General features: G+C 40.4%; 1 protein-coding gene across 1 annotated transcript in view; it reads left to right on the top strand.

Annotated features, from left to right (window-relative positions):
- frem3 (Fras1 related extracellular matrix 3) overlaps nt 1-17,507 on the top strand; it is a 38,034-nt gene extending 20,527 nt beyond the window's left edge. Inside the window, exons 7-24 of the mRNA XM_088303294.1 lie at nt 3,957-4,106; nt 4,179-4,388; nt 5,141-5,338; nt 6,425-6,589; nt 6,660-6,842; nt 8,024-8,154; nt 9,219-9,377; nt 9,577-9,880; nt 9,959-10,090; nt 10,489-10,820; nt 12,111-12,303; nt 12,382-12,486; nt 12,733-12,860; nt 13,033-13,167; nt 14,069-14,195; nt 14,274-14,461; nt 15,873-16,019; nt 16,965-17,507. Of these exons, the coding sequence (XP_088159420.1) occupies nt 3,957-4,106; nt 4,179-4,388; nt 5,141-5,338; nt 6,425-6,589; nt 6,660-6,842; nt 8,024-8,154; nt 9,219-9,377; nt 9,577-9,880; nt 9,959-10,090; nt 10,489-10,820; nt 12,111-12,303; nt 12,382-12,486; nt 12,733-12,860; nt 13,033-13,167; nt 14,069-14,195; nt 14,274-14,461; nt 15,873-16,019; nt 16,965-17,507 (3,530 nt within the window). The remainder of the gene's footprint in view (nt 1-3,956; nt 4,107-4,178; nt 4,389-5,140; nt 5,339-6,424; nt 6,590-6,659; nt 6,843-8,023; nt 8,155-9,218; nt 9,378-9,576; nt 9,881-9,958; nt 10,091-10,488; nt 10,821-12,110; nt 12,304-12,381; nt 12,487-12,732; nt 12,861-13,032; nt 13,168-14,068; nt 14,196-14,273; nt 14,462-15,872; nt 16,020-16,964) is intronic.
- Nucleotides 17,508-17,741: the final 234 nt, after the last annotated feature.

The raw sequence follows: 17,741 nt of genomic DNA, 5'->3' as shown, positions 1-17,741 counted from the left end.
TGGAGGTTGAGCAGGTTTTAGGTCACATTAATGGTGGAAAATTTTATCTTGATCATTTTTCACCCCAAAAAAGTTTTTGTATCACCAAAACATAGCGAGGGTGTGTAGACTTTTGATTTATAACTTGACCTTATTCCCAGGATTGTTTTTAATTTGTTGTTCCCAAACTTTATTCTCCCAAATAGATTTTATTTAACCATTAATCATTTAATCAACAACTAATTGATTTTTAAAGGAATCACTTTTTGATAATCGAGGAAATGTTGACACATCTTTTTTTTAATTTAAATTTGTCCAAATGCTCAGAATTTCGGCTTCTCAATAGTGAATATTCTCCAATTTCTGTAGTTCTCCATGAAAGATAAAGATAATCTTTGTGTTGAATCAAAATAAAACAATTGCTTTTACCTTGGAAAACATGATTGAAATGTTTTCCCATTTTAATCTGTTTTCAGACCAAATCAGTAAGTCAATCAAAATTAATTCAATTTCAAATACGTAATGTTTCATTATTCAGTAAAGGAATGGAAATTTTTATCATGTTTTTTTTAATCGAGTCATCAGCTAATCCATAAAGCAATCAAGAGATTACTCAATTATTAAAATGTTAGTTGCAGCCCTACTCCTCAAATTTTTGACACGATCCTTGCCGGGTTTTTGCTTAATCATCATAGATGACAGCAGCTTTCTTGTAATTTGATTTTTTTAATTTTTGGAAAATGCAGAGCTGTGAAAGAGTATTTTAATGCATGGAGTCCCCACTTTAATGGGCGAAGGCTCAAATGCTTGAAACAAGACATTCAAACAAATTAGCTGATTTTTTTTCTGTAACAAAGTTAAAAGTTAACAAACTATTGTAAAAGTCAAAAGTTGAATAATTTAAATGTCACACACACAAAAGTCAAGTCAACGTAAAAAATAGTTGTATTTGTTAAAGGGAAAAATCCAGTCAAAGCTACCTGACCATGTGTGGGAAAAAAAATGTGTTAACTGTGGCTAATCACATTTTTGCGAATGCTGGGCTCATTTTTACTGAACACAATCGAGCCAGATCGCTTCCAGACGTAAAATCTATGTTTTACATTCCCATCAATGGTCGGCTCTATTCTCTTCATATTTTTCTTGTGGGGTCCTCCGTCGATACTTTCACTTTTAATTCCCCAAGCTGCCGAACAGACGCACTAAACATGTAAAATTCCTCCTTTTGGTGTGCACGTCTTCTTCCGTTCACCCTCACTAATTTCCTGCATAATTTCCCGAGAGGGTGGGGGGGGGGCACAATGGCACTTTATATATAAATTCCCACGAGACAAGAGAAGACCCCCGACTATTGCTGTCAGACTCCTTGGTGGGTCTTGAGGCGTAACAGCCTACCATAAATAAATGAGCTTGAGCGTTGTATACGTTGACTTGGGCTGTGGCCAGATTGCATTGTTGCAATGTTTGTGTGTGTCTTCCTCCTGTTGACTCTTGAGGGTTAGTTACTGCTCAGTGGCAACATGGAGACTTGTATATGTCCTACGTGGCTTCTGAAGCATCACTTCACTTGGGGAACAAAAGTTGACTTTATCGTGTCTACACAGATCAACATTCATGAATTTAAATGAAGGCAACTCAAATGGATTGCTATTTTTCTTGGGAATTTAAAATGTTTTCCTCATATTGTAAAAGACTTTTCAAATCACATGTTAAGATACACATTTTAGAACTACAGCCCTTTTAATCGTAATAATCCCTTTGCATTCTTGTAACGCTATTCCTTAAATCCCATAATATTACAACACGACTCCTGTAAAAACAAAAATTTTGAAATTGTCAGACTTTGTTCTGCTGATCATGGTCTCATTTTTACCACATTACGATTTTTTTGTCTTACTTATGTACATTTTTACTGGTAAACTCGTAAACCATCGTGCAATGCTTGTAAAATGTCTTTCCTTTTTAATTTCTTCCCGTATTTTTTGTCATAAACTTGAAATGTACTTTCTTGTAATATTTTGATGTTACAATTTCATCCTCACGAACAGGCAACTTTTTCCTTGTAAACTCACATCGCAGTCTTTTAACGCTGGAAACTTAAAAGGAAAACACATTTATTCTCCTGCAGTCCTGGTGCAGGGTTATCAGCGGATCACCTGAGAACATTGTTAGTGTGAAGAACATTTGCTTTATACACAAGTGAAGAGAGATGAATTGATGTTCCCAGAGTTGGAATTTCATGCCCCCCCCCCTTGTCGCTAATTAGCTCCTCCATCATCGGAAAGCAGGATCGACGGCGTTCGCTCATGTGTGAAGTACACTCGCAAGCTTTCTACAGGTGTATCGGGAAAATCTTCCGCAAGAGTATGTGAATTCTGACTTCCTGTGCAGAAAGAAAAACTGCTTGTTTACCTTTACCAACTACTATTATTGTTACGACTACCAGCTGCAACCGGGCTCTTATGATTGACAAGTCAGTAACAAGTTCACAGCTTTTAAGAGTGGTGGCTATGCCAAAACGTCTTTTTGACACATTAAGAACATCTTACTTTTCGGAATATGCAACTTGTTAACTTGCCCACCTGCTTGCTACCTGGATCATATGTATATTTATATTAGGGCTGTCAAAATTAAAGTGTTAACTCATGAGTATTTAAAAAAATCACATTTTAACTAAGTTAACTCTGTTTTATTCACTTCAAAAATTAATTTGCATATCTAGTAAAGCCAAATTCAAACACTGAACAATATTAGCTGTACATCTATAGCACATCATCTCAGAACACAACACCCTTTTTAAGTTATCACTGGGCCTTGCAAACCAACAATGCTGAGTGTGCTGCTTGGATACTAAATGTGTTTGTAAAAGCTTTGAGAATTGTTTCTTAGAAATATTCCTGTAAAGATGACTCCATTTAGATTGGATTCAATGATCAAAGAAAGCTATTAGAACAGCCTTTGAGTTTAAAATACACTTCATATTTGGTTACAAGATATTCATCAAGTAAATACCTGTTAAAAGCGTCACAAAAACAGTCGTAGAAAAAAATGTCAATCACAATGAATTACAGAATTTTTTTTTAGTTAAAAAAATTGTGTGTGTGTGTGTATATATATATATATATATATATATATATATATATATATATATATATATATATATATATATATATATATATATATATATATATATATATTATATTACATTATATTATATATTATATTACGTTCTATAGTACTACAGTATAGAATCTATACTGTAGTATCTGTGACTTTGAATGTGTGAGGGTTTTAAAAGTGGTGCCTCACCTGCTTAGTAACTTGAAAGTCAACAAATGAGTGTTTTGAGTTTGCTGTTGTTGGCTCAGGATAGTGGCTATCTTCAACTAGCTAACTGTTAGCCAGCCTGCGTGTTGAGTTCCTCTTGCCAACAGATGTGGCCATGCAGCTAGTGTACAAATGTGCATGTTATGTTTTTATTTTGTAACTGATATAAAGTGAGAGATAACAATTCAGTTTACAGTTCATTGGCAGGCTATATTAAATTAGCTAATGATGATTATGTTACCCGAGACATAGACGTTCAGTTGTGTAAGCCGGTTCTGCTTTGCTGACACATTGCATTTTATCTTCTTTTTCAAAAGTGTCAAATGATCCCCAACTTTGGACTGTCTTTGTCTTCTACGCACTCTTTCCTCCCGGCTCGTGCCTATTGTTACCTGAGTCTGGATGAACATTTGTCAGTGTGAAAAAAGGATCATTGCAAATACTGAAAAGTCTATCATATAAAATTAGATATGTGTGATTTAAACATCTTCAATACTGTATGGGATGACTATTACAAATTTAATCTTGTCTTGGCATGACTTTATTCTCATAATTTTTCGACTCAAAAGTGATCTATAAAACCAACGTTTTTATATCTTACAATGAGTTCCCTTTAACAACGTTTTAAATAATCCCTTTTTTTTCTACAGAGCCGTCACTGTATTTTGGGGAACCCGAGTATATGGTTGATGAGAGTTCAGGTTACGTAGAAGTGAAGGTGTGGAGGACGGGCACTGATCTCTCCAAGACGGCCACCGTGACCGTCCGGTCCCGAAAGAGCGAGCCCGTCTCAGCTGAAGGTTAACATTCGACACAACACTTTCGGATGCAGCGTTACAACGATGACACTCACGTATTTATGATTTACGCAGCCGGACTGGACTACGTGGGCATCAGCCGCAATCTGGACTTTGCCCCTGGGGTGACCATGCAGACGTTCAGGGTGACCATCCTGGACGACCTGGGCCAGCCTGAGCTGGAGGGACCGGAGACTTTCGATTTAGTGTTAAGGATGCCCATGAATGCCGTGCTGGGGGAACCCAGCAGGACCACCATTACCATCAATGATACCATCACGGACGGTAAGTCTTGAAGGTGAACCTATGCACGCATTCGTAGGTGTCGGACTTGAATTGTGATCATCTGTGTGTGGATGATGTCCATCTCACCCAAAATGTTTTAGAACTACCTGTGTTAATGGTTTTACCGAGTGGTGGGATTAAAGCAAATAAGTGCAAATTGATTTCCAATAAGTCCCAAGTTACTGGGGGTAAAAATTTGGAAAGTCAAGTCACCACTAAATTTCAAGCAACAAGTATGAATTATTTCAAATCATACAATCTTATTCACAATTCACATCTATTCTTACATTAGCCACCTTCCACTCAATGATCCCAAACCAGTTTTTTTTATTTTCTATTACTTTCATGTCATCTCAATCGAACCGACGTGAAACTGACGTGAACATTTTTGACCAGCTATCAGTGAGCTGAGTTGTGAAGCTAAATATAATTTCTGTGTCTCTCTGGGTTTTAAAGTGACAGATGACGTTAGATGTTGTAGTACGTTGCCTCTTATTACGACCTAGTAATAACATACAACTTAATGAAACGATTCTGTTTTATATTAAACTGAAACAGTGAAATACACTAACATTTTAGTCATATTTAAATTACGTTCTTAATGATTTTAATGATCATTTTACTAAAGTTTAAGTCAGGTCCAGTCTTTCTGTTTTATCCAAAAGATCCTAATCTGGGCGACTGCCTCGAGTCTCCCATCTCTGGTGGTATTCAGGTGTGACGCTGTAATGACGACTTTGCTTTCGTTCCAGTGCCAAAGGTCCAGTTCAAGGAGAGCAGCTACAAGGTGGACGAGGCCGACGGCGAGATCAAGGCAATAGTATATCGCAGTGGAGACATCGGCATCAGGTCCACGGTGCGCTGCTACACCCGACAGGGCACTGCTCAGGTGATGATGGACTACAGCGAGAGACCCAACACCGATGCGTCCATCATCACCTTCCTACCAGGTGAGACCACTCTTTCACCCTCCAGTGTGTATCTTAACTGCTCTTAATTTGGCCCATAAAGACACCTGTTAAATATAACTGTAGTTGGGTTTGCTTTGGCAATGATTATGGGAAATATGAAAAAAAGAAACTAGAAAAATCACATAGTTGACTAGAAGGTTTATCATATGTGTTTTATCATATTGCGTCATATTGTTTGGTATATTAATTTATTTGTAGTGCATCATGTAAATTTAATAGTAATATTTTTTAAGAGATCACATTAAATTATATTACAATTACTCTACCAGATTGCATCATACTTTATTGTATATTATTGTACAGCAATAAATTTGTATTGTATTATATTGCATTACATTGTATTGTATTTGGATTATATTGTATTGTCTCATATTTTTATTGTATCCTATTGCCTATCGTATGTATAGTATTTCATATTTTCACATCGCTATGTATTGTAAGGTTTTTTAATCTTTTTAATGTATAATTTTGTAATATTTGTATTGCACTGGATCGTGTTGCATTTCACCATATTGAATCATATTCATATTATATGTATTGCAGTGGAATGTATAATATACTGGAATCATCTTGCATTGTAACATCGCGTCATATGGTATATTTGGATTGCCGCTTACTTCATTGGAAGGTATTTTATCATATCGCATTTATTTGGACATCAGACTGCATCATATTGTAGTGAAAGTGCGATGTATCAATAAAGACGGACTACTGTACTGTATCGAATGGTATCATAAGATTACACAATCAAATTAACTCCTTCAATTCTGATTGCAAAAAAATCGAATAGATTTGGTGAAATGGTAAAATGGTGAATGAAATTCTCATTCCAAGGAGAAATTATAATGACAATATTTTCACCTGATAAACCTATTAGCATCTACATTTACAAGCACCTGAAATGAATGGAAGATAGGTTACTTTTTTTTAGCCTCTGTAACCGTTCACTTCTCTTGGAATTGGAATACTGAAAAATTTCAGTCAGGCGTGAACTACGTGTGCATGCACTGTTGTTGCATTTACTTCCAAGCACAGTAGTAATATAGTTTCCATACTTCCTCATAGGCGAGACGGAGAAGCCTTGCGTGGTCAAGCTGGAGGACGACTCGGTTCATGAGGAGGACGAGGAGTTCCGCCTGGTCCTCGGGACGCCCAAGAGCAAGTCGCCATACGGGGCCTCGGTCGGAGAGCAGAAGGAGGCCCTGATCAAAATCACAGACAACAAAGACAGTACGTCACGAAAGAAACGTTTTGAACCCAAGCTGCACCTGGTGGGCTCACGCTCTGTTTCCGTTTTTAGAGCCCATCATCCGCTTCTCTGAGATCAAGTATAGTGTGCGAGAGCCGCAGGTGAAAGGCGACGTCGCCATCGTCAAGATCCCCATCCTGCGTGCTGGCGACACCTCCAAGGTGTCGTTGGTGAGAGTGCACACCAAGGACGGCTCGGCGACTTCCGGAGAGGACTACAACCCTCTGTCGGAAGGTGAGACCACCCAACATTCTTTCTTTTGATGCCATTAAACAGTGTAGGCTCTCCCCTAATCATCGTATAGAGTAAGCTTCATGTTCCATTCTTCTATTATCACTATCTATAGCTTACCGTCTATTCTCTCGCTCACAGTCTGGTAGGTGGCAGTTTTTTTTTAAAAATGCCCGGGCTGGCCAAATATTGGCTCCCGCCACTCTGAAGGCATCCCAAGAGTGAGCGCTGCACGAGATGCCATCCATTCATCTTCATAAATGGTGTCCGTTTCACACTGAGAACAGTCACACAGAGAAATACATGACTAACATTTCAGTCATGTTTACAATATCTTAGAATTACTTAAAGAGGTCCTCACAAGAATAAGCTCGACAATGACAACTCAGCATGACTGTAAGTTAGAAACCAATGTTAGCAAACTAAATAAGTGCTGCGTGACTTCTTTCTGAAAGTGTGTACTGCATGCATACAAGACAGGAGGTTATTTTAGAGAGCTTGGGGTGCCGGAAAGTTGCGCCCCACCTTGGTCCTAACTAGTGCATTAAAGAGGAGCTATCGCACGTCACACTTTTAACAAAAATCAATGTATAAATATAAGTAGACACCAGACCTGCGTGAAAAAATGTGCCCCTCATTATTAACTATATACTATATATCCTGTTCATCTAAAAATAGCACAAAATATATTATTAAATATTTTTACTTGACTATCAAAAAGTAATTTGTTTTATTTATTTATTTTTTGTCTTCAAGTAAAGAAATGTGTGCGCAAGCCATTAAGCAGCCGTCATCGGTTTTACAGTAACCAACGGAGGTGATGTACAGCTTGAACTAAGCAGACTTGGCCACTTTTTTGAACAGCTGTTCAATCTGCCAAACTGCCAGGCTTTCTGTCATGTGATTAAATATATATATATATATATTTGGTAAAATACCTACACAAAACTGCAAGCACAAAACACAAGTTATCTGAATTTTCACACTTTGTTTCTGCTGCCATCTAGTAATGAAAAGTCTGACGCTCACTCGTATGTCACTTTTTTGCACACAGGATAAACCCGAAAAATTGACTGCGCAACTTTGCATAACTGTGCTTGCATGCTCGAAATGTTATTGCATTGAATGTTTGTAATTACGGGAGTGCCTGTAGAGGTGATGAAGGCTGACATTATTTCTCGTAGACGTGGAGTTCAAAGAGGGCGACATGGAGCATTTCGTGGAGATCGAGATTCTTTACGACGGCCAGCGGGAGATGAGGGAAGCATTCACGGTGCACATGAAGCCCGATGACAACATGGTGGCCGAGATACAGGTGACGGCGCATGGCTACAAATGTGCGAAAATAGCCCGGCAACAGCTGGCATTGCTGTCAGTGCGCCTCAACCACTATACCTTATAAAAAGCTTTGGAATGAGACAGGAGGTGGGGTCGGGGTTAACATTATATGGAGCTAAAAACAGAACGTAAGCCGCTGTGGAGAAATAGCCCAACTAAATTGTGACCCAAGTTCCATTCAAGGCTGCATCGTCCTTTTAAAAAACATCTGGAGCTACATCACAGGAGACACTGTTATACAATACACAGTAAATAGGCAGTCCAAAAATGTAAGAAAAAAATGACATCAAAAATTGGAATATATTGTGTTTGCATCATCATGGCAACCTATTGTATCAGATTCTTAAGTAACAAATTTGAATTATTTGATTGTATCGTATATCATCATGTTGTTTTGTACCGTATCATCACGCATTGTATCATACGATATCACATTGTAATATATAGTATCAAAAAGTACTGCATCGTAATATACAGTCTTTTGATAAGATACTGTACATCGGAATATACCGTATAATAATTATTGCATCGAATTGTGTCATAACCTAGAGTACCAATATCAAATGTAAATATTGAAATCTCTCGTACCACCTGGGATCGAACCCCTGCACCCCTGAACCGCCATTCCACCGTGCCACAAACTATCCATCTATCTATCTAATGTATAGCACCACAATGTATTGTTTTGTAATATATTGTGACGTACTGATATGTAACATATCGCAATTTATTGTATCGTCTGGTAATCATGTCGAAAAATACAAAGAGAAATTAACATGGACAGAGTGTTCCATTCAAATTGTCCAAGATAGATACAGTGCGATGTCCAGTTTGTCATATTAAAAGCAACAGTGTTTTCTTCGGAAATGGAAAATCTATGAATCGTAAAAATAACTGGATTATTATTTGTACAAAGCTAAGCGTCGCGAGACAAAATCTGTCTGACAACTTTGCTAAGTATCAAGAACTGGAGTTTTTCAGCCAATCGTTTCTCTGATTTCTTTGATAACTTTGTAATGATGCCTTGTCTGCTCTCGTAAGATGAACAAAGCCATAGTGTACATCGAGGAGATGGACAGCGTGGCAGATGTCACTTTCCCAGCAGTACCCCACGTGGTTTCCCTTCTCATGTACGACGATACGTCCAAAACCAAAGACAACCCTAACCCCATCAACGGCTATCCAGTGGTGTGTGTGACGGTAAGTGTGACGCCCCCCTTTCTTACAGTAGTAGGACCCCGAGACTACTACATTGATAGCATGATTTGTTTATGATTGAGTTTTGCCGAAAACGAAATGTTACGGGTTTGTTGTTGTTTTTTTTGGAACGTACAATCTCTTAAAACTGATGACCCGATGGGAATGTTTACTCCACTGTCAATGTTTACCTGTCTTGTAGGCCTGCAACCCAAAATACAATGACTTTGACAAAACTGGTTCCATCTGCTCGGCGGAGAGCATCAACGACACCCTCACCCAGTACCGCTGGCTGGTTAGTGCTCCCACCGGGTCCGATGGCGTGACCAGTCCCATGAGGGAGGTGGACACCAACACCTTCTTTACCAACACCAAATCCATCACCTTGGATTCCATCTACTTCCAAGCGGGCTCCAGAATCCAGTGTGCCGCCAGGGCCTTCAATACCAACGGGGATGCTGGTCTGGAGCTTTCCAGTCCTATCGTTGTGATCAGCAAGGAGGAAGGTATCGTAGATGCCGTTCGGAAACGTGGCCCGGGGTTGTTGGAGGGCTCCTAGTTTATCACCCCTAAACTTTTTGCAGGCATGTGTCAACCGCGGATCCAAGGCACCGTTGGAGCCGAACCTTTCTCTGCGAAGATTCGCTACACGGGTCCGGATGATCCGGACTTCCCCAACCTCATCAAGCTGACCATCAACATGCCCCATATGGATGGTGAGGGAGCGGACTTTTGGATGGTGTTCCAAAAATATTTTGTAAATATACTCGTCAACCCCAAAAGCAGTGGGAGGAAATACCGATAGTTTGTTACTGTACCTAAGTCGAGTTTTCAGCTATCCATACTTCAGTTAATTAATTTCTGACATTTATTTTTTCTGGCACTGGAAAAATGACGTCTCTACGTTCTCCTTTTTACTTTGTCGAAATAGTCCTGATTCTTTTTGCAACCTCTACGGATGATGTCAATGTAAAAAAATTCAATTAAATTAAATACGTGAATGGAGAGAGGTAAAGTCAAAGAACGGTTGAGCTCTCTTGATTGACATTTTGAGAAAACTGGGAATTAGTCTTTCATTTAGTGTTTTTCACAAAAGTATTTCTACTTCCAACAGGCATGTTGCCAGTGATCTCCACGAGACCCATGTCCAACTTCGAGCTCACGTTAAGTCCCGACGGCACCCGCGTGGGCAACCACCGCTGCTCCAACTTGTTGGATTTCAACGAAATCCAAACGGGCTACGGCTTCATCACCGATGCCACGAAAAACCCCGAGATCATCGGCGAGACGTCGCCCTACCAGTACAGCAACGCAATGCGCTCGTCCAACTCGCTACGCTTCTACCGGAACCTCAACTTGGAGGCCTGCCTCTGGGAGTTCACTAGCTACTACGATATGTCGGAGTTGTTGAATGACTGTGGTGGCTCCATCGGCACCGACGGACAGGTAGGCACAAAATATCAGCAGAATGTTAGGGAGGACAATTATTTGAATTAATCAGAAATCAATATATCAATATGTAGACTGGCCAATGAGAAGGGTGGCTGGTCTTGGGGCTCGGCAGGCTGGGGCCACAGAAACAGTTTACCGGTAGTCGGAAATGGGACCAGGGAAACAATGACATACAACTAAGTGACTCCCGTGTGACACAGAACATAAAAAGTCTTTTATCAGGTCGAGAAAAATGAGGTTTCAAGGTCATGTAGGACAAAAACTCAGATTGACGTGTGGATGTTAACCAATTTCCACACCATTTTGCACAATTCCGCATTTTTCACCAAGAATGGCTTCCTTCATTTCCAGTGAGACATTCAACGAAGGGTTCGCATTCCAAATTCAAAATGTTCAGCTCATTCGATAGACCGTGGGAATGATATTCAATGGTCTTTTTTTTCACTCAAATATTTTTCTACTTATTTTAGGGCATAGTCAATAATAGCGCCTTCTCTTTCCACATTCATTCGACAGATTGTTACCATTTCAATTTCAATATGTTCTTCAAATGGCATTCAATCTAAAGATGTCCTTTATTAGTCCCACAATGGGGAAATTTGAAATCTACTACTTCTCACCTGTAAAAAAAAGTTCTCACAATTCTCACCAAATAATTCTCCATTCATTTCCAATGAGACATTGACCAGATCGTCACCATTCCAAATTCAAAATGTTCAAATTCAATTCCAACTTGGGAATGATTTCCAACATTATTACCCGCCAGGCAAAAAATAATAAAATATTCATTCCCAATGACACAGTGGGCAAAACAGATTCACACAGTTGACCTTTGAAATGCTAAACGTTCAATTCATTCGATTGTCAACATGCCAAAAATTGCTACATGTCAAAATTTCTGCATTTTTCGCCACTAAAATTCCCACAAATAAATTCCCCATCATTCCCAACAACACAATCAACAAAACATATTCACATCATTCCGATTTGAAATTTAAAAAAGTCACCTTATTTAATTCACCTTGAGAAGTATTTTCCACATTTCAAAAATTCCTCCATTCCTAAACTTTCACATTTTCACGAATATAGTCTATATTCATCACCAAATTATTTGGGTAGCCTTAACGTGCTGCCCCGTTCCTGATCCTTTGTGTCATGATTAACTCACTCGTCAATGACAAAATAAAATCTTGGTAGTGGCTGTGCAAGAAGTCCAAAAGAGTCAAGTGGTCGCATGCGGTTCATTTTGAGCTGGACTCTGACCCCAACATTTTGTTTTCCCAGGTGCTCAACTTGGTCCAGTCCTACGTCACCCTGCGAGTGCCCCTCTTTGTGTCCTACGTCTTCCACTCCCCCGTGGCCGTGGGCGGCTGGCAGCACTTTGACCTCCAGTCGGAGCTCAAGCTCACCTTCGTGTACGACACGGCCATCCTCTGGCAGGAGGGCATCGGGAGCCCACCCGAGTCGGAGCTGCAAGGTAAGATCTGACGCTGCCCCCTAAAAGTATTCACGGGATGGTGTTTAATTGCTTGAATGTTATTTAAAACCTCTGCAGGAGCCATGTATCCCACCAGCATGCGCATAAATGAGGAGGGCCGCCTGGTGGTCAACTTTAAGACAGAGGCTCGCTTCAGGGGACAGTTTGTCATGACTCACCCAGGTAAGACATCAAGAGCGGTCGCTCTATAAATGAAGTCTCCTATTAGATTACCCTACATCCTCTCTTGGGTTATTCCTGGAGTTCCACACTTGCGCGGGTGGAAAGGAGAGGGGGTTTCCGGCGTGAAAGTACCAGGTGTCATTGGAGCAAATGTCAGCCAGCGTTTACAGTCCAAGAGGCCAAGACAATATAAGAGGTCAAGTTATAAATATGAGCGTTTTAAGGCTATACATGTACGTGTTTTAGGGACCAGCGTGTCTTCCATGGTGATATGCGCCGACCACCCGGGCTTGACGTTCACCTTGGCGCTGGTCAGGACCGAGCCCACACACAACCAGCCCATGCAACAGTGGAGTTTCGTCTCCGACTTTGCCGTAAGTCGTACAAGAAATAGAATACAATTCTCACATTAAGTTAGGGGAATTGAGATTTGGAGTCAAATTTGAGGATGAACCTAAAATGCACTGTAACCTTTGCAGGTGGATTTCATTATTTATTATTTGGGCATATTAAAAATCAAATGTAATGATTTTGCATATCCTTCAGGTGCGGGATTACTCTGGGACATACACAGTGAAGCTGGTCCCCTGTATTGCATCCCCCAACGGAGAGTTTAGCATCCCTCCCGTGTGCCATCCGAGGGAGCCTTTGACTTTCGATATGGACATTCGCTTCCAGCAGGTAAACTCCCCTTGAAGAAAATTCTCTTAGGTTCAAAATAATGGTTTCGCATCACAGTTTGCGAGACAAAATTCACACGTCGTTAAAACACGTTGAAAAGCAAATCTAAGAATCACTGATATAATTTTTTTTCGTGAACGCGGGGACTGTACCAAAAAGCTTCGCTGGGTTGCACACACGCACGTGAACATGCCGCAACCTTCGTGCAACACTTTTTTCAAAAGTATGGCTGGAAGAGCGTTAAAGCAAAGTTCATCCAATTTTAAATAGCAAAATGGAAGGCAGTTTAATAAGGGTCTGGAGAGAAAATTATGCACATTATAATGAATAACGCAACACACGAAGCTCAATAGCAAATAAATTTGGTTTCGTTCGCGATGTGGCGTACGTCAACTGGAAGGAATGGCCTAGAAGATTAAAAGTATATTAAGGTGGTACACTGAATATTTTTAAGATCACTTAATGTTTTCATAATAAAATCTACAGATTTGATTTTGATCTGCACTATCGATGCTTTCTTGTCTCTTATCTTTTATTTAAAAATCAATTTGGATTTGCCAAAGGACGAAGCAACCCGTTCAGAAATACTAAGTTTGAACTTTGTTTTAAACATTGAAAACTGAAAATGTTTCTTGAAAAAAAATACAGTTTTCCGCTATTCACAATGTGGATTTAAGAAATAAAAAATGTTAATTACGTTAAAAAGGAAACCAGTTTTTCATATATATATATATATATCTGTATATATATATTATTTATCGTTGAATAAAACTTTTGCTTCAGGTCCCTGTGATTAATCTGCCAAAAAAAATCCACCTCAAAATAAGAAAGTTGCTTCTCCAGTCGCAAAACTGCTCCTCAGTGTGAAAAAGTTATTTTGAGCCTGTTTGTTTTGCTTCAGGTGAGTGACCCAGTTGCGGCAGAGTTTAGCCTCAACACACAGATGTTCCTCCTGTCCAAGAAGGAGTTGTGGTTGTCTGACGGCTCCATGGGCTTTGGGGAGGGCACGGATGCCGCCTTTTCAGAAGGTACAACACTCCCGCCTGATGGATTTTAACCAGCGTTGCGGCTGATGAGGCTGACAAACATGATCTGATCTTTGCAAGGCTCGTCGATCTACGGCCGCGTGATGGTTGACCCGGTGCAGAACCTGGGCGACTCGTTCTCGTGCAGCATTGAGAAAGTGTTCCTGTGCACCGGAGCCGACGGCTATGTTCCCAAATATAACCCCACCAATAAGGAATACGGCTGCCTGGCCGATTCCCCCTCTCTGCTCTACCGATTTAAGATTCTGGTAAGTACCCCGGTTCCTTCCATTTTTTTGCATCCTGTTCAGGGTGCAAGAGGGTTACAGGTGGGGGGGGGGGTCACCTGTCAATCTCACATGACATAGCCAAGAGACAGACGCCAGCGTTTGCATCGGCCCTAACATACTTGTTTTATGTAACACTGAAATTATTTTCGTCTTCGGTGACCCTAACCTACTCAATTTTTATAAACATCAAAGACTCCAATTAAGAATTATCGTATTTGTTTTAACAAACATCAATTTTGGATCTTTACTGAACTTAATATGTTTGTTAGCAATGAAAACAATTAATGGATTTAAGCAAATTTGAAAACTACTTTTCAGAAACATCGAAGACCTTGACTCATCGGAACAATTTATAGACTTCCATCCGCCTTATCAATCAAGATAATTTTGTAAAAGAGACTGAAATTGTTAATGTTTTAGTAAACCTTGATGACAATTTAGAGTCATCGATTAACCAACAATTTGGAATGAACTTAAAACATGTTTTTGTCTAAAATTGGGTTGACCATCGACAAAACTAAAATATATGTTTTAGTTAACATTAAGGATAGCTTCGTCTGCACGGACTCAAACAGAAATGAATTAGTATATTACGCGAGGCCTCAATTAACTTAATATATGTATGTAAAACTACAAAAATTTAATGCCTTCAATGAACCGAACACAAATGTTGTGTTAAACCAGTGCTTTTCAATTATTTTCTTTCACGCCTCCTCGAGTAAAAAGAGAACAATTCGCAGCCCACCACCACCCACTCTCCGCCGCAACTATAAACAATGGCATTTCCGTTGCAAAAAAAAAAAAAACGACCTACACCATCGAGTTGATAATGGCTGCGTTGTGCAATGAGAGCACCCCTGCCAACTACTGGAGGAGATGTGCAATTACACTTTATTGTAGTAAAGCGGAAAAAAAGCATGTTTACCAGGTTCACACGGCACCGCACCTTGCCCCCCCCCAGGGGGGCCTGCCCAACTATTTGAGAAGCACTGTGTTAAACAAAGACAATTGAATCCTAAACCAAACGTGCAATGACAGTTTCAGTGACAAGTAAGTCTTGAACAGGTGAAATTGTAACCTCGTCTCCAAACAAACTCACATACTATACGAAAACATTGAAGACAATTTCAGAGTCTTCAATGGTACTGAAAGATGCTTTACTGTAAACCCCAAAGACATATTCATAAACCTCAAAGATTATTTAGAGAGCCTTCAATAAAACCAAAGCATCACTTAAGAAATGTATGGCCGAATTTAGAGCGTTCAATGGACTGAATGTACACATTTTTATTTGTCAATTTCAGTCTTCAACCAACCTATTAATCAAACTTCCCTCCGCAAATATTTTTAACGCTGCTAAAATACTGATTTTCATTCCGTCGCTTTTCAGGACAAGGCCCAGCCAGAAACTCAGGCCACGGCGTTTGGTGACATTGCTTTCAAGGCCACATTGGCCTACGACACAGCTGGAGCTCTGCCTTTAGTCAAACAACCAGGATCCGATGGCTTCACCCTCTCCTCAACGCCACTGTTCCAGGTTCGGATGGTTCTCTGTGGATCAGTTATTCTTAACCACTGTGCTGCAAAGATCATGAGAATATTATCAACTTGTATTTAATTGGTCTGAAAAATAGTTTTCACGTGCAATTGTATCTTTGCTCATTTAGCCATGCTAGCAACAGGGAGAAAAAGTTCCACTCGATGGCAGAAGATACAAATAACCTGTGTATCCAGTCACACCAGAGAATAAGAGCATTGATTTCATTAAAAAAAGAAAAAAAAACAGATTTCACAATGGGAAATTCAATTTGTGAAATTGAAAGAAGATCACCATTATTTCAGGCTATGTTGCCTTCAAAAAGTAGTTGCGACCTTCCTGACTTCGACTCTTTTTTTCATACTTCATTTTGGGTCGTCGAGCCAATTTTAATACCTCACAAAGGCAACGTAATTAAATGCAATTTCTTGAAAAATATTTTGTTTTGTTATTTGAAAACAAGCTCAACTATTCCGACCCTATGTGAAAAAAACGAGACCCTAAATTGAACACAAAATAGTGGAAAAAACAGCAGCATAGCCACAGATATAACAATACTCACTGGGATGTAGTCTGTATCCTCGATAAAAATTACAAACATATCAGTAATTTACTGAAGTAATAGCAGTAGAAGTCTATTTTTCTTTCTTTGATCCTGTGTGACTGTATTATACAATACTGCCCCCCAGTGACCAAATTGGGCACACCAGGAGGAGCAGCACACAGAATTGGACTTCCAGATTTAAATAGCACAAACACTTGGTTAACATTCTTATTCTTCAAAAAAGTTATTACTCAATGTTTTTATGAAAAAAATGTGCAAAATTGGAAGGGATTATGGCATTTCCATTCATTTCAAGAAATTAAACTTGTATCTGTTCTGAAGGCACCCCTGTATATCTTCCCTGTGCGCCTCCAATTCAAGCGTGTTTTTGTGACATGCAGATGGCTGCAGGCCGGGAATGGTACATTCACACCATCTACACCGTGCGCTCCAGAGAGAACGCCAACCGCGGCAAACGTAGCGTGGACTACCTCCACCACAGCCTGTCTTCCACCCCAGATGCTGCCCTCCGACGTCAGCGACGCGCCGCCCCCGTTGTCTCCGGCCCCGCCGTCGCTCAGGACATCGGCGCCGACAACAACCGCGGCACCAACATCCAGCACATTGCCCTGGACCGAGCCGACCGCGTGGTGGTCAACCAGCGCCAGCCCTGGTCCACGGGATTGGAGCGCAAGCCTGTGCTCGAGCGCCCCTTAGTGGGGAGCCCCGGTGGGGAAACCCCGGACAGCTCCACTCTGCCGATGATCGTGGGCCTGGTGGGTCTGATCATCCTGGCCTGTCTGATCGCGGCCATTGTGGTGCTGCTGTTGCGGCGCAGAAAGAAAGAAAACAACCAGTTCCCACCCTATGCAAGCTCATCATCCGCCGCCTACAACCGAAGCTCCACCAGGATGTGGGGTAGCTCGGATAGTTCCGAGGTCTAGAGGTGGGAGGCCCCCAACCAACTCCACCCACCCCCTCCTTCACACCTATTGACTCTAGTCGTCTCCTCTACCACAGTGCCTTCATTTCCCAACTTACGTGGCATTAAAAACAGTCCTAGAACCACTTCATGGGGCCCCTCTGCCAAGATCCGCTTTTCTGAGGCCTTGAATTATTTTCATGTAAACCAATGAAAAATAGGAATGAACAGGTGTTCAAAGTACAGCTCTGGAAAA

Source organism: Idiotropiscis lumnitzeri, chromosome 8 (genome assembly GCF_059441095.1).
Source record: "Idiotropiscis lumnitzeri isolate Australia: NSW breed Sydney's pygmy pipehorse chromosome 8, RoL_Ilum_1.0, whole genome shotgun sequence".
Lineage (NCBI taxonomy): Eukaryota > Metazoa > Chordata > Actinopteri > Syngnathiformes > Syngnathidae > Idiotropiscis > Idiotropiscis lumnitzeri.
The sequence above is the reverse complement of the archived record's forward strand: the minus strand, read 5'-3'. Positions and strand labels throughout refer to the sequence as shown.